General features: G+C 42.1%; 1 protein-coding gene across 5 annotated transcripts in view; it reads left to right on the top strand.

Moving 5' to 3' along the window:
• The window catches only part of LOC101468354 (retinoic acid receptor gamma-A), a 53,967-nt gene that overhangs the window by 12,110 nt on the left and 16,230 nt on the right, over positions 1 to 25,627 (top strand). The window contains exons 1-3 of one of the 5 annotated variants that reach the window (XM_012917564.5): positions 3,162 to 3,414; positions 13,853 to 13,924; positions 15,241 to 15,602. In XM_012917564.5, the coding sequence (XP_012773018.3) occupies positions 15,434 to 15,602 (169 nt within the window). In that variant the 5' untranslated portion in view covers positions 3,162 to 3,414; positions 13,853 to 13,924; positions 15,241 to 15,433. Of the gene's footprint in view, positions 1 to 3,161; positions 3,415 to 4,831; positions 4,851 to 13,852; positions 13,925 to 15,240; positions 15,603 to 23,203; positions 23,715 to 25,627 lie in introns of those variants that run through there. The other 4 variants (XM_004544955.5, XM_076883970.1, XM_076883969.1 and 1 more) reach the window with 4 other exon arrangements.

Here is a 25,627-nt window from a genome sequence, read left to right as displayed (position 1 = left end):
GCTTCCTTGTCCTTTGCCTCCCCCCCTCCTGCTTCTTCCACCCCTCAACTCCAGAGTCGCACCATTCTGTGGTTTCTCCACTGCCCGCTGCCAAAAAGGGCCCCATTTCCAGCTCTGCAAAAAGTTATAAGCTCCCCTCATTTTTCCTTTTCAGTTTTGGCCATTTCTTTGTTCTCTCTTCTCTGCTTTACATCTTTAGGCCTTCTTTATCACAGGCTGAACTTCCCCAAAACTTTTACCTGCAGGCCTCAGAGGAAACCCTTCTCACATTTCTAATCCCCTTACTCAGTCAGTCTGCTTTAACAGTGCCACTCGCACTGGAACAAAAGTGAAAATGAAAATGTGTCTTTAACCGTCTCCACTGGTGTGAGTACGCATCAGCACGTGGATACATGTGCAAGAAAGGATGCTCTGTGCAAGTGCTTGAAATTCATAAATACACAAATGTGCCTTCCACACTCAGATGTTGTACACTCACCTCGTCTTTGTGCATTTCACTGACACAGAAACACAAACAGCACTAACCTTTCACCTCTTCTCACTGACACCGTTGCTGGGAAGCGTTTCGGGAAACTTGATAGTTAAAGGAGTGAACCTGGAGTTTGGATTTTAACCGTTCCAGGTTGTTTCTTTCTCAAGTAATTTTTTTTAAAAAAAGGCACAAAGTATAATAGTTAATACAGTAAATGACTATTTTTAAACGTGTAGATTGTTACCTTTTGGCGTTATAGTCACAAATTCAATAAATACGGTGCTGCAGCTCACTTAGTGGAGAAGGCAGCCTGTATGCATTGATTCCACCCTGGACCGTTTCCCTTGCTGCCTCTCCACTTTCCTGTCTCCTCTTGTTCAATGAATGCCCAAAAAACAAAATAATAATAGTTCCATAAAAATCTGTGTGACACTCTTCTATTGTTTTTTACATTAAGTTCAAAATAAAAGTGTTGGTGTGACCGAGTGGGCAGCAACATGCGAAAAAAACGTCCTCTATTTGTTCATTAAATCCCAGAAAATCCATTCCAGGTATTTCATTCATTCTACTGTTTAAACACACAAAACATATCTTTACAGATCTCTTTACATATTCCGTTGTTCATTTTTCACCGTGGCTTAGGTCTGTTGTTTTCATATCATGTATGAAAAGAGCTCGTGATGTACTGACTAATCCAAAACATGTTTCTTTAGCCGTCCCCGGTTAGGTGGGGAGTCACCGACACACGCACTGTTCATAAAGTTCTGCATGGCGATAGAAGCACTTCATTCTGAACTGAAATATAACTTGTTTAGCATCAAAGTCTTTTCCAGACTTCCAAACGCTTCCAGGAGGAAACGCAGATGAAAGATTAAACACACAAATCAAAACCGACACCCTCGATCTCCATCTAACCACACCTATTTAATGGCAACCGATCAGTGCAGACACACACACAGGTATCAGGTAATTGACCAAACTGAACCTGCTCTGTACTCAAACAAAAAGTCAACTTTTTTCCTCTCACGTTTTACATTAATGTTAATATTTCATAAACCAAAAGTGAGAGTCTGACTACAAATAAATTTAGATTATTAACTAAATTAAAGTAACATGGACTGCGATTAGATTTCTTTTCATTGTACTGTTCTTTACTGTTTGTCATTCTCATGTTGGCCTTTATACTAGAAAATATAATCGCCTACAGAGACAGAGTGTGGAGGAACTATTTAATTTTATAGTTATTTATTTTTTATGAAAAAAAGAGTTATGTTAGTCTGATATTATAGATAATAAGTGTAAAAACTTAGGTACACTTATTCAGAGATATTTAGCATGGCACTGAATTACTCGTGTTTAATCAATTTTCTTAAATACTTGGCTGATTAAAATTGGTCAGTCAACCTGAGGGTAAAGCTCCTGTGCTGGAAGTCGACCTGCGCCGCGCTGCTCGCTGTTGCTGTTGTGGACGGGCTTGTAATGAGCCAGCTCACCGCTGAGGCCAGTCAGGCAGACGGTAGCAGACAGTTTTATCTCTGACATGGAGAGGCAGTTAGCTCTGTCCCTCAAGGCCCGTCTGGCCAGGTTTGATCTCATCATGGATCAAATGTATCTCTGTTAAACGTTTCCTTACCCGAAAACGACAGGGCTTATTTGCTTAGGAAAATCCTGTAGGAGGAAAAGACTCCACTTCAACTGAGTTAAAGGTGTGGTAACTGCTAAGAGAATGGCCCTTTGTATTTCTCAAGCTAGGCAAGATGGAAAACAGCTCACAGCATTTGCATTTTTGAGATTTAATGAAAACTGATGTGTATGCCAGGGTTCCCGTGACACTTGGTAAATTTTGCAAATTTTGCATATTTGCACCACTTTAAATGCACAATTGCAATTTTCATTAGTGCGTTGAGGTTTGATTTCCATACTTGTACACAGTTTATCTGTATTATTACTCAATTGCAATCAGTTACATTCTTTTTACTTTAAATGGACATGTTGAATGGAAATCTGAGAATTGGCACTACTAGTATCGCATTTGACGGTTTTAAACTATTGTTCCCATCACCCTGAGTCACAGGGATGCTAGGGTTTATTTCTATCCCATCAGGAACATTTAGTCACAATAACCCACTGAGTAGCCCTCGATTGGCTCGAGGCCCCCGGACTCCCACATTGGCCGGCCGGAGTCCCAAAGTCAAGGCATTGTAAACATGGAGCAAATGCCAAAAACTGACACCGATATCCCCAAAGGTGTGCAGCCCTCTGCGGCGTGTGTGTGTTTGTGTATGTCTGTGAGTTAGTCACTGTTTCACAAGGGCGGCTGTACGTACACATACGCGCCGCTCTCTCGCACGTACGTGTGTTGGTTTAGGTCTATCTTTGGATGACGAGGAAAGGATGAACAAATTTAGAAATTCAAAACAAACGGCCACACAGTTGAAGTCTAACAAAAAGAGTGTTGACTGACAGTATGCAGTAGATGGAGTGAAGGTAAAGAGAGAGACACAGACTTTGAGACAAAGAAAGAGAGGGGTGGGGGTAAGAGGTGGCGGTGGTGTTGGTGGGGGTGGTGGGGGTTCAGCAAGTTGAAACCTAAGATTTTTAGACCCTGTTTTCCCTGCCTTCGGGCATTCTGTGGCTGGTAAAAAATGTGCTGTATATTTGAAGTGTTGGATCACGTGACAGAGGCAGGGTTTGTGAATCAAAGTACACAATGATTTCAGGAGGAGAGAGAGCGAGAGAGAGGGTGTATGTTGGTGAAAGAGAAAGAGCGAGAGAGACGGGAAAAGGAGAGGTAGGAGGAATGCAACAGGCTGAGCTCAAACGTTGCTGCGAGAGCGACTTCTGACAAACTCAACAACTACACCTCGGCTCATTTCTCCACTGACTTACAAACCACTCTTCTGTGTGGTGTTTCCTTCTCTGACCCCCCTCTCCCCGGTCTGGTAAGTTTGCTTTTCAGTCTTACTTTCCTTATAAGTTAATTCAAGTTGGCGGTTTGCAAGAGAAAGAAGACAGACAGAGGACATGTCAGAGCATGAGTGAGATGTGTTCGTGTTTCTCTTGTCTCTCTCCCTCTTTTTCTCAGTGTGTGTGTGTTTCTGGGGCAGCATGAGTGGGGAGATTGAGTTTCCCGAGGACAGCTTTAATTGAGAACAGAGCTTTTGAGAGAAGGAGAAAGAACAACAGAAACAGCTCGGGAAGCGAATGAAAGCTGATCGGCACTTGCGCGTGCTCTCCGTTTCAGATGATGAATACTTCTGTAAATCTTTGTGTCCGTGTGCGTCCGTCCTCATTTCTTTTGCTCTCGGATGAGTGTACAGCTCTGCGGTTAATTCCTGACTTCCCAAACTCTGATTCACGGTTGTTGAAATCACGATCTTGGAAAGGAAATCAGCTGAAATGGATGTTGAAATTCCCCCAGAATTTTCAAGGATGGCACAGTTCCCATACAGCGCATTACGTGCTGCATACATCAGATATGGGGGTATTACACAAGCTTCCTAACTATCAGACGCACTTCCAGCAACAGAAGAAGTGGCTTCTACACCCTGCAGGCCCCTACAGCCGACAGCCTGACTGTCAGAGTTGACGGATCATTCCATCAACATCACAAATGGCCGAGGAGGTCTAGACTACCTGAGTGTGTACACACACACAGCCACTCATCCCCTGCTGAAGGTTATATAAACAGGTTCCCATCCCCACAATTATATTAGTTGGATGGAAACACTGAAATCAGTTACTCCGGATATCACAAGACAGTCTGGTGTGCGTCTGATCACCACTCCTGCTTTGCATTATCTGTGTGTGTGAGAGAGAGAAAGTGTGCATGTATGTGTGAATAAGCTTAGTGATGGCCACATATTGAAACACAAGCTCTTTTTGTGCACTCTGAATCATTCCAAATTGCATCCTTTGTGCGACATGTGCTATATAAATACAGATGCATTGCTTGATTGATGATCGTGATTAAGATGTTATTTGCATGCTGAGTGCCTCTTCCCAGCTGAGCTGAGCTTTCCTGCATCTGTCTCCTAACACTACACTTAGGGGAGTGCTCGCACCGTGCAATGCGAGGCCTCACCATGAGCTCCTCTAGCAAACTCTCGACAAATCTATTCCAGATTCATTTTCCTTAATGTCGGGAGGAATGTTCATCAGCATGTCCGGAGGAAAAGTGCAGGAGTCTACAAATAGGACATAAACAACTGGGTGTAAAATGATGCATATTATATTAGAGCGATCACAAGGTGGAGAACGGTTGAGAGACTCACTGAATATGGCTTCTCTTCTCTTCACCTTTCTTTTCATCAGTTGTTCATTTTCTCTCTTGGCAGATCTCTGTAGAGTGCCGGCTATTGAGCGCCGCTAACTCCAGGTTGGCTCTCTTCAGCATTTGAGGTTTAATATTTATGATCCATCTGCAGTTGGTTAGGCCTTGTTTGTTTAATTGTTTTAAAAGCTGCTAGAGACGATATTTGTTTGCTTGCCTGTGCATGTGTTTGGGTGTGTTAGATAAAACGCGTTTAACTGCATTGCAATCTCATCATTGTTCTGTACAAGACTGACAGCCCCTCAGGCTGAGAAGGATGTCTGGCTCCTCTCTCTTTCTCTCCTTTATTCCCTCTGTCTCACTGACTTCTTTCTCCTTTATTTCGTCTCCCTTACACAGCTTCCATCTTTTTTTTTTCTTATCCATGTCAGCTGAGTTTCATTTTATATGGGTTGCTCTCTTGGTTACTACATATAAATGGAAACTTGGAACTTCCAGAACAAAGAAGCGAGAGCTTGCTACTTGCTTTTGAGAGTGGAGGACACAAATGTTTTCTTGTTCCTCAGAATTACATATTGTCCACAGAGTTATTTAGAGAGATTTTAGTGAGAGTGCACTGGCTGTGGTTCGCTCTAACCTTCCCAATTGGCTTCAGAGATTTGGACGTAACTTGTAACATTCATTGTTGCTTTCGCTGCACTTTTCCCCCCAAACAAGGCTCAATGTGTCTCACTGTGCCTAAAGAGCATCTCAGTGTTTTTAATCATGGCCCAGGGCTGCTCTTCAGCACAGGCTATGGCTTTAAACGCTCTTCTAATCCTCTCTGTGGTGGAACAGCGAGAAACAGACTGAGGATGTGTATGTGTGTGTTTGTGTGTTTCACATTTGACTTTAATACTAAGTGAAAAGCTGCCTACTGAACGCCTCAGCAAGGTCTGACCCACGACTGAGCCGATGAGCCTCAAGCAACAGGAGCTGACCCCAGCGCCAACATGGAGAGCCTCAGTAGCCCACAGGGTACCTTCACATAATGACAACATTGTGCCATTTACGAAACATTACTATCACTAGCATCATCCCAATTAGCGCCGCTAACACAGAATTGCCTCCCTGTTATTCCAAGTCATGCCACGTCTCGTCTTTTAAATGTGTTCACCAAAGTGAAGCTAAGAATTACAGTCAATTCACATTTTTTGGCAAGTTCGCATAGTAGCATCACAGGATCAGTGTTTTGTCTGCTGAGATTTATTTTGATTCAATTCGATTCACATGGGCCTAGAGATCAGTTGGCAACCACCTTGCAACCACTGGTGGGCAGGGAAAAACAACCTGCAACTCATTGGTGAAATTAGTTGCCGAGGCATAAGTTGTTGCACTTAAAACCACCTTGCTATTCCTCCTCTTTGTTTTGTTTGCTAACAGTTTGCCATAGTCATCACCATGAACCTGTAAAGAGTGTGATGGAAATGAGAAACCGTGACCGTTTGACCTGTTGCATATGTATTTCTGGGAGTTCCTTTCTCAAGGCATAAATATAGGGAGGTGAATGATTAAATCTAGATTGCAATCAGATTTAGTAACATTTGCAACCTGCAATTTGTTGCTAATTGCACCTGTGTTTAGAAAACAGCGCAACTTTTGTAAATCACCCATAAAACTAGCCGCACCTATGAGCGCTATCTGAGGATTGCAATCGCACACTATGTTTCCCCATTTAGAAAATCTTGCACTCCAGAACTTGTTGATTTCAGCAGTAAAGCACAACTTTTACTTTGAAGCCAAACGTCTTTTCTAAATTTCACCACAACTTGGTTGTTAATCCTATGCAATGCGAGTGTGCAGCCAACCGGATTTGAGTCTTTGGCGAGCAGATTCTGGCCCTTGGGCCTTATGTTTGACACCCCTGCTGTAATAAGATGGATGTGTTGCAAAGATTCGGAAGGATATTTATCAGTAACAATACTTGAAAAATAGCTATGAAATAGTATCTTGATACCTAATATTTACATTCGAGTGTACAGTGTCGACGAAGCGAACGACATAATTGCGTGCATAAATTGAAAATATGTGTTCCCCACAGCCAGATTATAAGATGGCTGTCAGACACTGATGGTTTATGGCAAAGCAGTATTTGTACTCCTCAAAAGACATTTTTATATGTCAGTTTGACATAAAATATAGTACGGTCATTTGTTGGAAAATCTAATTACGCTGTTTATGGGTGATGGTGCCTGTTTTTTCTCCTCTGTAATGGTGTTTGTGTGTCAGTGTATGCATTTTCTACTCGCCCCGTCCAGCATAGCTCATGTCTGACTGACTGCACTCACTAAGCCAGATTAGTTTGTGGTTTATGGTTTACAGCTAATTGTCCCCGCTGAAGTCATGTTTTTCCTTGCATTTGGCTGTTTTTCGGGGGACTTTTCAACCTTTGTGTCCGCTCACACTCAGCAGAGTTTGGGCTCTTTATTTCCTTACCGTCTCCATAGATACATCTGTATCTATGGTTCACTTTCAACAAAACCTTTCTCTGCATTTGTTTCCATTAGAAATTCCTCTCTAGCCTGTAAGCACATTTTTAGTCTGCACGCCAAAAGAAGCTGAATACATAGAATACTGTTTGCTTGATCTTACAGTGACAATGGCGAGTAGATTACAGAAAGAGAGAGGGGGACAGATGCAGATAAGCAAAGCTCAGATCCACAAAAGAACTACACAAGAATAAGCCTGTAGCACTTTACCATTGAATACCTGCCTATTTTCCAGCTGACGCACATCGCCCTGGATTGAACTACACTTGATGCTTTGAAAAAAAGAATGACTAAATGGTTGGGTAGAGTGAGACCATCTTTTGAACTTAATGAAACCAAAACAAAAAAAAATTGAAGTGAAGAAACGGCCGTTTTAAGTTTGAGTGACCTTTTTCTCAGCCCGACAGACCAGAGCATTTCGTTGGCCTCGATGTCGGAGCGGAGCGCGTTCCAGTAGTCGTAAAAGCGAGGAAAACAGGATTTGCTTTGCTGCTAAGCAAAGTATAGCCATCCATGCATCACTAGAAATGCACCGCGATGCTGTTCACATGTGCTGCCACCATCTTGGATTGTTTAGCCGAGGTTGACGGGGCCGCTTCGACTTTTTGCGTTGGATTTCTGACTTGAAGGGGCGTTTCAGTTAAAAATTCCAGCCAAGGACTCAGAAATTCCAACTTCCAACGTTTATGTGTTTAATATCAGATAAACTATGTTTTGTAAACGCTTGAAACATTGTCACACTTTGCATAATCAATAAACAGAAAACGCTGTTGTGTAATACATCAAATGTGCCAACACTGAGCGCTTATTCACCACTTGATCAAATACAATAGGGGCCAGTGTTGCCAACTTAGCGACTTTGTCGTTATATTTAGCGAGTTTTCAGACCCCTTAGCGACTTTTTTCCTAAAAAAAAGTCGCTAAAAAAAGACGTGAAAGCGCGTATCGCTTTTACTCTCAACAAGCAGCGGGTGCTGTAACGCAGTCAGTTCTTCTTTTACTCTTTTTACTCTTATGCTGTTTTGTGGATCACAAGGTTTAAAACTACTTATAAACACACACACACAATGTAACTCCACCAGAGTGCCTATTTCGGGTCACTTTTGCCGGTCCAAGCCCAGGTAAAGGAGCAGGGTTGGAATTGTGACATTAAAAAAAACAATAATTGCTAAAAGAAATTTAATTTGTAGTTCTAAATAAACTCTAAATGCATTTAGGACGTTTTTTACTCACTTTGTCTCTTCCACGAGGTTATTTCTCTCTCCAACAACATAGGTTACAGGTACATTAGCATGACCAATTATGCAAATGAGGCGATGACGTCATTTAGCAACTTCTAGCGACTTTTAGGACAACCGATAGCGATTTTCCTTACTGAGGAGTTGGCAACACTGATAGGGGCATCGGTGATGTGGAGCAGAGCATTCATTGTGTGCGGCTCCAGTTTGTAGTAGCTGGATCTCCTCCAAGCATGAGCTCTGTGTCACCTCTGTGCTCCACCCAGACAGCAACACGCGTTTACATGACCAAGCCTGTTAGTACAAAATCTTAAGATTTACCTTGTAAAACTGGTCATATATTCCTTAATTCAGTAAACTTCCATGTATGCAAAGTTCCCTGAATTTTTCAAACCTCAGACAATATCAAATCCCCCCCCCCGGCACAAGAGCTCTGTGATGGTTTTGCCACAGATACAAATGCAGTGTTTACCTCATGTAGTTAAAAGCATGAAGAGCAACGTTCAACAAAACAGTACACAGAGACTGGAAACAACCTCTCTGTGGTCAATCTTTCCACACTGCATCACTGGCACACAAAAAACTGCCTAACCGTATTCCAGATCATCCTTACAAGGAGAAACCCAGCTCACCCTAAATGCGGTGATATTCTAAGAGCAGTAAGGCTTTGAGATTTAAGAATCGAAGGATCAAACTCTAAGCTGTGCTTGGATTCAGAGTGGCTGATGATCCGACCTTAGCTCTTTAACGCCTGATCTATCATATTGATATATGAGGTTTTTGGGAATTCCATTTTTTAATTCATCATAGAGATACAACATCATTCATCATCAGAGAGAATAAAAATCATCATCTCAGTATAAAAAATAATAATCACAGTCTAAATATAAGGGCTCACAAATGTCAGCAGATTCCTGGAGGGAGATAGCTGAAACTACTGAAATGGATGTGAGGGAATGTACGAAGTGGAAAAACCTGAGGGACAATTACGCTCGCCACAAAAAAGAGCCGGGAACCTGGAGGGAAAAAAGTCCCAGCATTTTATTTTTTTCCGTCGCCACATATGAACAGGACCACAGGAACTAACGCACACACAAGCATAAATGTGGGCAACGATGTTTTTTCAGTTTCTTTTCTTTTATGTAATTGGCCTATTTAAAAATCATGTTATAAATGTTACACGTGTGCATGATACACCGAGCTTTCGCACATAGGTTTGTGTGGAGCTTATTTTTCTGGTGTGATGCTGATGTATTGTTTCACAATAGCACACAGCAGAAGTTTTGGATTCTGAGTGATGCTAGTTTTCTTTCTTAGTGTGAGTGCTTTTTCATTTCTGTGGCACTGTGGCTTTCTGCTGGGACCAGACCTCCAGTCCCTATTGTGGCCAGAGGAGAGGATGTAGTAAATGTTGAGCGAGGATTCAGAGAGGAGTTAGGCTAGAAACATTTTCTGCTACCACTCTTTTCTCAGACACTAAAGTCTTAATTTATCTGTCTGACTGAAAATGTTAAGGCACATTATCTCCGCGCCAACAGAGCTTTTATTGAAGTTGTGACCAAATTGTCAATACGCCAAAGACTGATGATCTGTCACCAGACCAAGGCTATTTCCTGAGGCTGCTACTGCAGTGTTAGCCCGACTCCACCCTGCATAATGTGTTTTTACAGTTTTACAAAACGCCTTGCCACAGAGAAAAAGAAATCATTTGGTAATTTGGCAAAGAAATCATTTTCTTTTAAAGCAATGGTGGAAGCCGAGCTTATTTCCATGCTAAGGTGGATAATTGTAAAAACATGCCCCTTTGTCAGCATGATTCTGTATATTGGCCATTTGTCACCTGTCAAAACAACTTATCTGCCTAAATGAACTCTTAAAATAATGACTCTTGGTTTTTTTTTGTGGACAAATGGGACTGTTTAGTCAGTGTGTGGACAGCTTTCTGCTGTATCTCTGTGTTCTTATATAGCACCTTTCTGCTCACCTTGAGGACTCAAAGCACTTTATGCAACATGTATCATTGACCCATTCACACACACACATTCATACATGCTTTCTGTCTAACATGCACGAGTGTGAATGAGCAACTCGAGGTTCAGTATCTTGCTCAAGGATCCAGGACCTGAACCACCAATCTTCCAATTAGTGGATGACCTGCTCTACCTCCTGAGCCACAAAACTGCAGTTATTCAGTTTTTAGATTTGAATACAGCCAATCACTAGTGCTGCTATTAAGCTTTGTTTACTTTGATTTTGTTTCTTCTTTTTCTTCAGGAGACTTTAAAACAGAGGCTAGGCTGGTTAGAAGCGTAGGATAATAGAAAAAGTAGTTTAAAACACAGTGTGGGTGCAGTTTGAACCCACTTTCCTTTTAATTAAATGGTGGCTGTTATATGGGGTTTTGTGGCTTCCAAACCAAAGAAAATATTGCACTTGCCCTTTTGTTCAGGCGTTTTTGCAGGAACACAGATCTCCATAAAACAACCTGGGGGTGGTTTGTAAACTCTTGTTTAATATAAAAAATTTCAAATGCTGCCAACTGAAAAGAGCACAAGTATTGACAGGGTCCCCTTTCACAGATGATTGGAAGTTTTGTTGGCAAAGTCCTCCAACCATTTGTAGTACCATGCCTACGCATGGCTTGCGTAAGTGTTGCATCTGGTTAGTTAATCCTGGGAAAGGGAGACATTAATAGCATGATGCTTACATGTTAGATTTGGTGAGGCCAACTCCTGAAATGCTAGTCTGTGTGTGTGTGTGCATGCGTTTGTGTGTGTGTGTGGTTTCATAACTATAACCTCAAGCCGAATTGGGTTGGAAAAACCCATAAAGTTCAGTAACACTTACACCCAGGATAACTGAATCCAGATAATGCTCCTAATAAGAGCTTAAAACATGCTATTCAGAAAGTGGTTTTTTGACTTTCGTCTGTTTACAGCTGAACAAAAGTGTTGCGACACTGCATCAAAGACAATGATGTGGCTCCAGTACGTGTGGTTTGATGGAAGTTAAGAGAAAACAAGCTAATAACACTGCTGGAAACCCCCATCCTTTTTTTCTTTGCAGCAAGTCTGTTTTTTCATCCTCAAAAATCTGGGAGAAAAAAAAGAGCATCAGTTTTATGTGTGTGTGTGTGTGTGTGTGTGTGTGTGTGTGTGTGTGTGTGTGTGTGTGTGTGTGTGTGTGTCAGCACGACCAGGACCAGATGACCCAATTTGACCTGACCCAGCCAGGTCTCATAAAAGCAGCGTTTAGGCCAGGAGGCCTGGAGACACAGCGCCACTTTTGTTGGTCTACTGAAGGTGTATTCCCCCCGGAGGCAGAATGAGGGGGCGGGGGTGTCGCTCATTAGAGAGAAAGAAACCAGTCCTTGGCTTGGGCACTCATTATTTCATAGTTTATTAGTGGAAATAAAGTAGTTTCTTTATTTTTATGTATGTTTTCTGCAACCGCTCTGCCCACTCCTCTCCCCCCCCCATACTGCCGTACCACAGTCTGCTCATTCTGTTATTAATGCCATTTGCAGTATGGCTCTAATTAACAGGACTCTGCTCACTTTTTACACATGGCCTGCCAGATGCTTGAAACTCCCTCATATGCCCCCCCCCCCCCCCCCTCTCTCTTTCCCTCTTTTCCTTTGTTTCCCTCTTTTTTCCATCTTTTTCCTCGGCTTTCGACACTTGATTTTTTCTTCTTCATCCCAATCCTTTTATACATCTGGCTTTCAGGCTTTCATAGTACTGATTTCACCCTTTGAAATCGATTGGTTAAAGAGTCAACTCGAAGTTGCTGCATCTGCGATAGGATTCTCTGTCCTATATTTACTACTTCATTCTTCAAGGTCAATTGCCGCTTTCAATGGCGCTTCGGCATGTGTGAACATTGTGTGTTTTCCACTGATTACTTGCCCATGAACATGATTAAAGTCAAAGAACATCTGTGCGCACTCGCCGCGGCAGCCTGCGTGTCCGTTCTTGACTGTCTCGCCGTGTCCTGCTTTCAGAGAGACATGCGTATGCATAAGTTTTACAAAACGTGGCCATTCCACACCGCGCGTGTAATCCTGCACACTTTGTCCGACCTGTGTTTGACATTCTTTAATCGTCAAACACGAAACGGCTTTGTGAAAAACAGTTGCAGGGACTCTCCCTGACCACAGCAGAGCCAAGCAGTTACAGAAAATATGTCAATACGGGAAATATGACTTTTAAAACAACACTCACTGCGCTGACTTTGTGGCTTTGTGTGTACGTGTAACGTCTACTGTATGTGTGCGTTTGTGGGAGAAAGTGGACGTAAAAGACTTTTTCCTCTAGTAATCGCACACTGTAGATTAGTTGAATAGTTGGTCCACCCTATTACTGTCAGTGACAGTGAGAAGCACTTTAGTGGTAACACGAATTAAAATCAGTAGCACTACGCTGTGTTTCCCTTTTTAAAGTTGTCAGATAAATCATTCAGACCGCCACTTCACGTGAATCTATAATCAGTAATAACAAAGTTAAACCATATTTTTAATACCTTTCACGTTTCTTTTACAAAAGTATTTAGTACCTCTTTATTCAATACTTTGTAGAGGCCCCTTTGGCAGCGGATGCAACTTTTGAGTGTTTTTGGTTTCTGCAAACTATGCGCACCTAAATTTGGGCAGTTTGTTCCGTTCCTCCTGCCAGATCCTCTGAGGCACCATCAGATTGGTTGGGAAGCATCAGTGAGTGCTTTGGCCGGGCTGCTGCTAAAGGACACTCAAACACTATCAGCCAACCTCTAAGTGACTCCAGGGTTGTTGAGGTTGTGTACTTTGGGTCGAAATTGAACTGAAAGGTGAGCTGTTTCCTAATCTCACCTTGGAAAAGGGTTTTCTTCAAGTGTCTTTCTGTATGTCCCTGCTGCTGAAAATAACCCTCTCATAGCATGATGCTACAACCACCATGCTTCCCTCTAAAAGGCAGGGGTCACCGGTGGACCACGTACAGTCCACTTTGATCTGTAGATGACCTGAGCAGGAAAGAATCGCTCCCCTTTCCCATCTTCTGTCCAACTACTGTCATTACTAAAAAATACTTCTATTATAACACCAAAGAATTGTGTCATCATGGCTCCTGGGCCTATAGGTGTTGCATTCTTCTTAGTATATATATATATATATATATATATATATATATATATATATATATAAAATAAAAAAACACATTGCAAACTTTCAAATGGGCATCATTAGACCTAGTTTTGGTCCACTGGCCATATGTTTGACACCTATGAGCCAGGTGAGGACCACACAGATAGTGTTTAGAGAGGTCAGTGTTCACTCATCACGCTTTCTTTTCTTTTTTTCTCATAGATGCTGTTTAGCAAATACCAAGCTGGCTTCTCTCTGCCATAAAGACATGATTGATGGAGCACAATTGAAAAGGTTGTCCTTCCAGCAGCTTCTCTGCAGAGGCCGTCTGAAGGCCGTTAGTTTTCTGGCCACCTCTGGCAGAGAAGCCTTCTAGCTCAGTTACTTGGTTTGACCAGTTTGATCATATATGACTTTCCACACCTTTAAGAGTTCCTTGGATTTTGTACTGTGAACGATTAAAGCATACATCCAAAAGATGTGTGCCGCACAGCTTCCATGGCAGCTGCTATTTTTAGCTTGCTCCCGAGAAGTCCCCTTGACCACTTACACCGCGCAACTCTGCAATTTTCGTTCTTTCAAACTGATCCAAATTTAACATGAAGTAACATCGTTAGTGATGACAGCGCACTAGCTGACCAACCTTTTGTTCACACCTTTCTCTCTGTAGACATACAGACAGATAGATCGATCAAGACATGACTTGCTTTTGAAGACGAAGCGCTGATACATCCTCTTTGTTTTTTGTTGTTACTTAGAACTAAGTGTGCGTATCTGCTGAATCAGAGCGTTAGTCATACAGTTGTAGTTCAGTGTAGGACATTTGTAAATTCATAATTCTCTCACTGTGCCTCTCACCCACCCTGGGTGTTGGATTCCCATGCTGAAGCAGGCCCAAAACAACAAGACATTCTTTGGCCGAGCTGTATTTACCACAGCCCAACCACAAAGACTTAAGCTCCACCCACTCATGAAATCACGAAGGGGATGGGAGTCATAGAGTAAGATGATATGAGGGCTGCCCTAATTTAACTTTTTGGATGGGCCACAGTGTTAATCCTGAGAGACGGTTAAAGGTGAGAAAAGTTGCACTCATTGAGCACCTTTAAGGCAGTGGAGGAAAAGTGACTTTCTTTTGCTTTTTTCCGTTAAAATGTGAATGAGTAATTTTGTGTGTGCATGTGTGTGTGTGTTCCTGTAAAGGGTTAACTTTACCCATGTTGTAGCTGGCCGCTCTCGGGCAGGCTGGCAGGAGTCAGGCTGGCAGGGGAAACAGAGAGACCCTTTATAGTACAGTTCTGCTGATTTAAATCATATGGCATTGCCTAAAATTATTGCACTACTTGGAAGACAGACAAAAAGAAGGATGAAAGTTTTGTACTCCCCTCTGCTTCAGCTCTCGCAACTGCTTCTTCGACACTTCTGTTTCCTTTTCTACGTCTTTCTCTAATTTGGCTTCGTGGTTGGAGTTTGCTTTTTTAGGTATCTCAGGTTTGTGCTCAAAGTTAAAGATTTTTGAATGAATTGATGGGATTGTTAAAACGTTAGGTGAGTTTAAAGTTAATAGGCATATTTAGCCATTCTTTCTTCTCTTCTCTCCTTCTCTACAGAGTCTGGACCCGGCCAGGTTTTGGTTGCTTGCTTTCATCCCTCTTACCTCTCTGTGAGTGCAGACGGGCCCGCAGCTTTGAGGGGCTGAATGGCACTAGTCTGTTTCAAGCTCAGCAGAGGCTCCTGACGAGGAAGAAGAAACGGCAAGAAATTCTGAGAAACGTCATCTAAACCACCACTGTACTTGTCACGATGGCGGCCAACAGAGAGCACCAAGTGCATCACATGACGGGTTACCCTCGTGCCATGTACCCCTTCACCTTTAACTCCATGCGGAGCCACTCCCCCTTTGACCTGCTGGCCAGTAGTCACCTTTTTGGCCGTTTTGGCGCAGACCTCCCCAAAGAGATGGCTGCATTGTGTAAGTATTAAAGTTTACTATAATTGTTATATGTTGCTCTGAAGATGTGTATTATTGGCAGTTTGAAGCAGTTCATGTGTCCATTATGTTTCTTTAAGCATTTTTTAAAATTGTTTGTATGAGAACCGTGATGTAACCGGTTACTTCACTTATCCTTAAAGCACCACATCATATTTAACTGTCTTAAAAATGCCACAGTGTCACATAATAACAACGGTTTAAACTAGTGTAAAGTTCAGTCAGGAGGCAAGAAATCAGAATCTCACACCCCTACACATGACAAGACAGTGTGTCCAATGTCTGTCTCCTGACCACTGCTTTTCAGTGTAAGACATTAGAGACTCCACAGTTTTGTAAAAAAGTCTTTAGGGCAAATTTGAGGTTATAATAAGGCTTTAGATCATGCACTGCTGAAGCGAAGAGAAGAGAGTTTTTTCTTGTTTTGTTTTTAAAAAAAAAAAAACTTCCATGTGGTAAACCAGGCAGATGAGGGCAGGCTGGAAAAAGGGAAAAGAGTTTCTTACTTGATCCCAGAGTAAGCGGTGCTAGATCGAGAAAAAGTTCACTTTTTGAGTCACAGGGGGTGCTATTGCACTTCACTGTGACTCGATGACACAGAAAGTCGCTCGAAACGCTGAAATGTAAGGTTTGAACAAAGACAGATGCTAACCGTTGACTTAAAGGATGCAAAGCACTTAATCTGCTTCTTCTGCAACATACTTTTTGTTGAAAAGGACTTTTGTTATATCCACTTTTGTTATTAGTCACACATTAACAAGCCACAAATACTAAATCTGTGTTTTTGTTGATTAGAAAACTAACCTTTACAATACACAAAAAAAAATGTCTTACCTTAGTTTGATCTCTAATTGTCTGCAGAGCACGCTGCTCTATCCCTCTGTTTCAACACTGGAAAGCATTTATAGTTACAGTCTCAAATGCCCTGTCAGGCTGACATCAGGTTTATAAAACCCTGCTGAGCACACTTGTCAATCAGTGTGAGTTTGTGTCAGTGTGTGCACAGATGATGTGTTCACTGAGTTATCTGCTGATCTTTAGTCATTTTCTGGAGCCTCTCTCTACAAGAGGGAGATCTTCAGGCTAATGGCACTCAGGCTGTGATTACATCTTTGAGATGTCGCCTCTGGGACTGTAACAGATACACAGACAGAGACAGAAAGATTTAAGGGACAGCATGAAATATTCCAGATAGATGATTAGCGTCGCATGAAGCTCAGACAGACTGCCAGGTATGCACACTGTATGTAAATCAGTCAAATCGTTTTTGATATATTGGTATTTCAAATTTGTTTGCTAGTGTAGAAAAGACAGAGAAGAAAAGGTGTGAGAAAGATCCTGAATAAAATCTAGGATTACAGTTATGTGGCATTATCAGGACTCTATATGTCATTCCTTAGATTAGAGTTACGTGCACATATCTGTGGTCATTTTAACTTCTGTATAATTTACTACTTCAGCCTCTGTGTGCAAAGTGAAGATTAATATTATGATATATAATATTACATTGTTCAAATACAGTGTTGTGTTGTGTTGCAAAAATCTTGACTTATCCCTCATCTCTTTATATTTTGCTTGGAAAATGTGAAAGGGATATAAGGATATATAAGGAAAAACAGTTTGCACAGTTCTGACAGGGTTCAAAGTCAATATTTGGTATGACCACCTTTATTCTTCAACATGAATGCTCTTAGTCCAGCTTTCATGTGGTTTCTTTAAGAAACCTTCAGGAATAGTTCTCCAGGCTTTTTGAAGGACATTTCCTTAATGAAATGTCTTCTTGAAAGCCGTCCTTCCACTGAGACCATCTCTGATGAGGCTTCAGTGAACAGAAGATGGATCAGCTGAAAGGTCACGTGCATCTCTCAGATCCCGTGTAATGTCTTTGCTGGATTTTTTTCTATTTCTTAAGGACATGAGTTTCAGATTCTGTTCATTTTCTTTAGGTAGGTTTATCCATTTTTAAGGAGACACCACATTGCAATATGCCAAATTTCCCAAGGTTTATGTTATTGCTGGCATTTTCACGGTTTCAACTAAGGAAATGTGAATAAATGATGTGTTTTTGTGACAGGCTGCTAGTATCAAAGTGCCTTAAGATACAGATTAAAATTGCTTCTAAGTTTCTGCTTTGTACGTTTAAGTTATGTGTCTTTTCAATGCTTGAATACATCATTGGCCAGTGTTAAGTATCTTAACAAGCAGACAATAAAAATTCCTCTGAAATGTTCAGTTACAAGATCTGGAGAAAGAATTAGCAGCAAATGTCCACGAAAAAACTTTAAAACACCTTGAGAAAGCCTGGAGAGCTATTCCTCAAGATCACTTAAAAATGACAATAAAGTCTGGCTCCGTGGAAGCAAAATGTGAAGAAATGAATGACACGTGACTTTTTCGCAGTACTGTACATGTCAGTACTTGAAAATACAGAATTTTTAAAAAATGGCTGTAATTAATCTGCAACTGGTATAGTGATATTGTTGTCCAACCCCTCAAATTAAAGCAGAGCTTGTGCTCTTTAAGCCTATATTTGCTATAACTGTAACTTTGATTTGTTTTGACACACAGTGTCCAAAAGTATTGAATCAAAGTGTTTAGTAATGGCGCAACAAAGTAACACAGAATCATTTTAGTCAGAAAATCTGCTTTTGTCTCTACTGTTTTCTCTTATTAATAGATGGCAGAGACCTAAAACTGTACTGTAGGTTGTGGGTCAGCACCAAAGATTCAGGAATTACTGGTGTTTGTGTCTTTAACACATTCAACCCCGAGATATAAAACATGTATTTACAGAGCGGAGCATCATCAGCGCAGTCATGATTCAATTTGAGGCAAAACTTAGGAAGTAGTATAATTCAAAGGAGGTGAGGAAAATAAAGAGATCACCTGTTCAGTCACCACCTACTCCCCTTTTCCTAACCATATGCACATCATTTGGGTTTTTGTGGAGCAGACTTTATATTTTTATAAAAGCACGAGAAATAGAAGAACTCAGCTGATAAGCTAATGGCCTCAAGTTTGGCTCTCTATTCTCTCAAAAGTCAGAAATGCTGTTGGCCATGTCGAGGAAATTCTTGGTACGCAACATTTATTTTAAAGGCAGCAAAAAGAGTTGTGCTTGAGTTCGCTCCAAGTCTTTGTGAAGCTCTCACTCTGGTATCGTCTCCTCTCTGTATTGTATTACAAACAAATCGGTGTCTTGGGGCCACGGGCAAAACAGTGTTGAAATGTAAATTTAACGTTTCCACAAAAGATAAAATGCAGACGAACAAACACTGTAAAGTGCGTGAGTTTCATCATGTAAGTCAGTTTTAGAAGGACACAAAAAATACAAATCCATTCTGTAAACTTTTGTGCTTCACAGAGTTTCACTCGTGGGAAATTTCAGGTTTGTTTGTGCTTCATGTTATCTATGCCTTATATTCTATGTTCAGTGTGCTGACCACAAATATTAAGATGAGTAGAAGTCAAATACTTACACTTAATGGTCATTTTGTTAGATACGTGTTTTTAGTTGCTCATTAATGCAAATATCTAATCAGCCAAACACATGACGGCAACGCAATTCATTTAGCCGTGCCGTGGTTGTTAGTGCCAGACTGGCTGGTCTGAGTGTTTCAGAAACTGCCGAGGTACTGGAATCTTCCCACATGAGCATCTCTGGGGTTTACAGAGAATGGTCTAAAAAAGAAAAAATATCCAGTGAGTAGCAGTTTGTTAAAGGGCCTTGTTGATGTCAGCGGTCACAGGAGAATGGTAACTGCTTTGAGCTGATAGGGAGGCAACAGTAACTTAAGTAAGTGTTAGTTACAACCAAGGTATACAGAAGACCATGTCTGAATGCACACTATGTCAAACCTTGAAGCAGAATGGCTACAGAAGCAGAAGACCACACAAGGGTCAGCAAAAAACAGAAAACTGAGGTTCACCAAAACTGGACAGCAGAAGATCGGAAAAACATGTATTTTCTTGTCATACTTTTGGATCAGTTCGCACTTCCACAGCCTACACGAGTATTCTTGCTGACCACGTTTGTCCCTTTATAACCACAGAGTTCCCATCTTCTGGTGGCTGCTTCCAACAGGATAACTGCCACGTCACAAAGCTCCGATCATCTCAAACTGGTTTCTTGAATATGACATATGAGTTCACTGTACTCGAATAGCCTCCACAGTCGCCGGATCTCAATCCAACAGAATACAATGGGAAATGGGAGATTCACATCATAGATCCGCAGCCAATAAATGTTATTACACGGACCAAAATCTCTGAGGAATGTTTCCAGCACCTTGTTGAATCTGTGTCATGAAGAATTAAGGCAAGTCTTAAAAAGGGGGGGACCTACCCCAGTACTAACAACGTGTAACTAATAAAGTGGCCACTGATTATATTTGTCCAGCGTTATCATGGTTATTCCTCGTCTGTGTTTGGTATACAAAGCAAGCGTGTGCTTGGTATCGCAGAAGGAATTCAGTTATCATCATTATAATTTGGGAAAGGCGTTGACACGTTTCTCCACCAAGTGAATAAATTGAAAACTAATTGCTTTAACTCTGCAGGTATCCCGTATATAAACAGAGTTTACTGTGGCTGCCTGCCAAGAAGGGTTTCAATAGGAAGAATAACCCTCAAGTGAGGCTACAATAAATTACTTATCTCCCGGTAGTGTAGTAAGTGAATCAAAAGTTTATAAAAAAATTTCTGTGGAAGTTTGAGCGGGATTTGCAAATTAATTCAATCCATGCCCTAATCAGTGTGAGTGGAAAACTGGACTTTGTTTCCTAATGAGATGAAACTCGGAACATCCCTGGAGTTGAAATTAGCGGATATCCACATCAAAAGACCCCTGCTGTGTGTTTAATCATGCTCTGAGTTCTCTCTTCTTCCCCTAATAGCTGGACAAATTTGGCAAAACACACATGCGACTGATTTTGTCTGAGCCTTTCCTGCTCCTCCTGCTCCGGGTTTCCTAGAAGTTCTGTAAATACATTGCACGGTATCTGGATTTCACGTTGAATATCGATTGACGCCTCCTTTTGTTTTCTGGACACAAAATTGGTTATGAAAGTCTCGCAGGGAAGTGGTGAACACAATGTACCTTCGTAATTTCTCTACTAGTAACATCTTGTTCTTTGTAATGTTTTGAATGTGTGTGTGTGTGTGTGCACACGTGCGCGCGTGTGTGATATTAGTAATATGAACCTAATGGCTCAGAGTGAGGCTTGTGTGTTTTTCTTTTGTGTCTGTCATCACAAGCACTCTGTTTAAGCACATACACACATAATTGTCTGTGTGTCAGAACACACACACACACACACACATTTCCACTGCCACTCTGTAGGCTGCACATTCCAACACCCATGAATATCACAAACAGCAGTCTTGTGCTCCTTGCCTCACATTTGTGACTGTATTGGTGCGCTTACAGATGACCGCAGTGAGACTTTGTGCAAATAACTGTGGTTCAAGCAGGAGGAGGTGCCTGTGGAGAAATAGACAGAGAGAGAGAGGGAGAGAGGGGCCATTGTTCGGCGCTGTGTGTTTGTGTCAGACATGACGACAGGATGAATAGCCGAAGAACCTGATTGTGAATAGCTGTAATGCGACTCGGTCCTCCTACAAGTTGTGTGTGAGTGAGAGAAAAAGAGCAGGGACAGAGCTGAGCGGGGAGTCCTGTGTTTTAAGCTTCAAAGGCAAAGAGGGGCAATTTGCCGAGCCTAAAGAGCAGGCGTGAGCCCGTGTTTTGGTAAAATAGAAGGAAAATGATACAACTTCTTCGTCTTCTTTTTCCCTCCCTCTTTCGCATCCCCCCCTCGTTCATTTGTGTGCTTCTCTCCTCAAAGCAGCAACAGGGGGCAGGGTGCTGCAAGGCAGGGAGGGTAATTGTCTCAAGGTGTGGAGAGAGTTCAGCGGGCTTGTGCAGCTACGCTCCCCACAGTGCATCGTAGTGAGCGGGTGTGCGCTTGTGTGCACAGCTTGGCCAAGACCGAGGGGATGGCTAGAGGGATAAGGGGCGAGATGAATATAAAAGTTAATCTGCTAAAACCGGCAGAGATTGTGTATGGTGTTTTCAAAATATTATATAAAGTTAAAAAAATGAGGAAGAATGGGTTCAGGATGTTGAGAGCAAAATAAACAAAAAAGCAGGGGGAAAACAAAGAAAGAAGAGAATTGTAATACGCGAGAGGAATATGAAGTGTTCAAAGCCACAGGCTGTTGGAAAGTCAGTGTGCAGGCGTGTACCCCTGCATGTGCACATGCGTGTGTGTGTATGAAGTGTGTGTGGGGGGTGTTAGAGCCCCAGTGGGGGTTTCTTCCAGAGTTCATCCCTCTTGAACGAGGGAAGGAAAGGGAGGAGGAGAGCGAGAGGAGGGAGGAGGGTGAGTGTGTCTCGTATACAAACTATCTAGACTTTGGGCCAGCGCGGTTCGCCTGCAGCTGAGCCGCACTTCGCCGCACTTCAAGCATCCAGCACGCTCGGGGAGGGAGGATGACTGAATCCATTTGAATCAACGCAGAAGATTTTAATTGCGGCTGCACGTGCAATGAATTAGTGGCGAAAGAGAAACCTTAAAAAGGCGGTCAAAACTTTGTGCAGCATGAGAAAGTTGGGGAGAAAAAAAGTGAATTATTTATGTATTGAACCATTTGAACCAAAAAAAAAAGAGCCCATCAGGTTGCCGACCACGGATGGATTATTCATAAACTTTCGGGTGAAAAGTCGCTCTTTGTTGTCTGTGAGGCAGTATTTCATAAATCCATAAATTACACATGATCGGCTGATCGTGAGTTCTTATACAGGCTTTCTGGAAAGAATGACATGATTTGGCACCAGCTGTTGGCAAAAGTGACACGATGTTTATTTTTGTTTAATTAATTGTGATTAGTTGCAACTGCCGGTCGTCGGTACACAGCAGACCATCTGCACATATGAAATTCCTTTTAATAATGACTCACTCATGTCTTGGATTCTATTTTTGTTCCTCCATATGTAATTACACAGTTATGTCCGTGTAACTTAAAAAAAATATTGGCATTTGATTTAGTAGGTTTCTTTTCTGCTGCATTCTTTAAAAAAAAATCACAGTAAATATTCCCAAAGCAACCTTTTGTAATAGGTTTTTAATTTTAGGGATATTACAGGCATTAAGTGTGTGTCTGGGGCCACGTCCCTGTGTTGCTGTGGGGTTTGAGAGCGCCGTGAAAACAAGCAAACAACAACACTGTGCTTCACACTCTGCCAAGTAGGAGAAGATTTTTGTTTTTTAAAGTTTTTGCTAAAGTTGACCGAGATGTTTGCGAGAGAGGCTATTTCTTCCCTGCTGTGGTGAAACAAAAACAAAGTTAATGCGGAGAAAGGAGCAGGGGGGGGGGAGGAGGGGGAAGGGGGAGGAGAGGAGTGTTTGTTTTCATTCGTTGCATATGAATTATAAAGAGGTGAGTTTGAAAAGTTGAAGAAGAAAAGAGCCCAGGAGAGAGGGACTGTTGTGTGGCCAGTTGGGGAAAGCAGGTACACGCCTCCTCGTGTTGTTTTGTCCCTCCTCTTTCTTCTTCCTTAACCACACCCCCCTTTTTTCTCAGTACTGGGAGAGCCGCTCAGATAGTTGGTCGTGACTGCAGCGGAGTGTGAGAGGCCCAGAGAGCCAGCAAGAGGGGAACTGAGATCAGTTACAGCAGGGGAGGCGAGCAAGTGATCTGGGAGCAGAGGGGGTAGAAGCAGCTCGACTTGTAGAACGGTGATAAGGTGAAGAGGGGGAAAAAACTAAAACAGAAAGAGGGGAGTTTGTCCATGTAGAGGACTTTGGAAAGACAGGACAGCCAGGCAGAGGAGGGGGGGGGCAGTGGCAGGGTCAAAGACAGGCAGATAGACAGATAGACAGACAGACAGGGAACACCTGGACCACTCAGGGCATTAAGTTACTTTGAGATTTCCTCAATAGCAAAGAAACATGTTCGACTGCATGGAGGCTCTGGGGCTGGCCCCTCGGCCCCTCTTCGATGTGTCCAGGCAAGGCTCCTGCATGCTCAGCAAGGCCACCCCTTACTTCTCCGGGCTGGACCCTTTTGCCTGGGCTGGGACAAGCAGTGTTCAGTGTGAGTACTCTGTCCTGTCCGTCAGACTGTAAAAAAGAGCAGCTGTGTGTGTGTGTGTGTGTGTGTGTGTGTGTGTGTGTGTGTGTGTGTGTGTGTGTTCTTATCAGAGCCCTGGTTTTGTTATCACGGAGCTCTCTCCACAGGAAGAGTCAGATTCCTTTCGATTATGTGTACCCATTCTCACCCTGCAGTGTGTTTGTTTATGTGCTTAGCGTGCTTTGTGAGTGTGAGCGAGTGAGTTGGGGAGTGTATTTATACATCAGGGTGTTTGTTTTCCTTATGAATGACTTCACATGATTGACAGCTCTTTCAAACAATGCAGGGACTTAACCCGCCGATGTGTCCAGAAAACAACAAGCGCCAACGTCTGAGCCGAACGCTGCACTGACAGATCGAAGGCAAATGGGCCTCGAAATCACATGGTTGCAATCAGGCGAACAAACCCAAACACAGAGCCTCAGTTAGTTAGAAACGGATCATTTACAGAAGATAAATAAAGATAAGTAGGGAGACATATTTTATCAGAGAGGGGAGCTTTTTCACTTTTAAAAAGATTTGATCTGAGCGAGCACTGATGCAGGAGCAGTTAAAGAAAAATGTGAATTTTAGCAGCGTTCTGCAGAAATGAGAAGCACAGTTATTAAAAGATAGATGTTGGATGGCTTGACATGCTATCAGTCACTGTTTCTCAACTCCACAGGCTACACATTCTTTTGACGTTTGACCAAAAATTGCATCACACATTGAGGTACAATGCACTCACCACACAGTTACACAGTTATACAAATGCGGAAAAAATTTGCTTTATCTCATAAAATAACGAGGCCACCTTTTGTAACTGTCGCGGAGCCCATTTTCAGACTCTCAGATTACACTTGGCTGGGTGACTTGGAAAAAAACAAACGTTTATAGGAGCTCGACTTGAGGTGCAGTCGGGCGCGTCGCCGAGCTGAAACTTTTCTGACGCGATTTGAGATGTCCCCACCGAGCACCTTGAGCCTATTTATCTTCAGTAATTATTTAGATACCAGCGCATCAAACCCTGTCGAGCCCGCAGTGCTCGCTAATGATGATGGATGAGCAGTCAGGATGACAAACACCACAGCAGGGCCTGTTTCAACTCGCCGCGGAGCTTTGCCAGATGCCACACTGAAAGACAAATGTCCGCAAATGTTCATTAATCATTGTTATTTAACTGCATACAATGTATTTTTAGTTTCTTTTTCTTTCTTTTTTTTAAGTTATACAGGCTGCTCCAACTAGCATCAGCCAAATCGTCTGGTAAAAACAGTGTGAAAGAACTAGAAGAGTGCTCACTTCAGCATCACTAACTGATTGATTCATTAATCGAGAGAAAATGATTGACAGTTTCTTTGACTGATTAATGTTTTGACTCACAGAGAAAGTGATTGCATGTATCTCATAAAGTGTCATATTTATGCTCACTTGCTTATTATTGAATAAATTGTAGGTTTTGCTGTTTTTTGCATTTCTTGTTTTTTTCTGCAAGATTTTACATTTTGTATCATCTCAGTTGCAAAAATAGGTTCAGGAACCTGAGTTTGGGTTTTATTTTACTATTTTCCAAAGCCATGGCTCATTTCAACATCTCAGGATCTATTGTGAGTCTGACATGATTTTGATATTTTTTTCCTACTTTTCTATAAACTGGTGCATGGCATATCTTTAGAGCTGATTAGAAAGAGAACAAGTGAATACTTTTTCTTTTTCAGCATTTCTTTGGGTGAACATGTTCTGTTGGACATTATGGCGCTAAATTCCTCAGGGCATTTTGGCCTCTGTCTTCTCTCTGGTGTGTGTGTGTGTGTGTGTGTGTGTGTGTGTGTGTGTGTGTGTGTAAGGGGGGGTCATCTTTTCCTGCGTTTTTTTGCGAGGCAGTTCAGCACCTCTTT

Source organism: Maylandia zebra, linkage group LG5 (assembly GCF_041146795.1).
Source record: "Maylandia zebra isolate NMK-2024a linkage group LG5, Mzebra_GT3a, whole genome shotgun sequence".
In the NCBI taxonomy this organism is placed as follows: Eukaryota; Metazoa; Chordata; class Actinopteri; order Cichliformes; family Cichlidae; genus Maylandia; species Maylandia zebra.
Note: the sequence above shows the minus strand (reverse complement) of the source record. Positions and strands in the feature narration are given on the sequence as shown.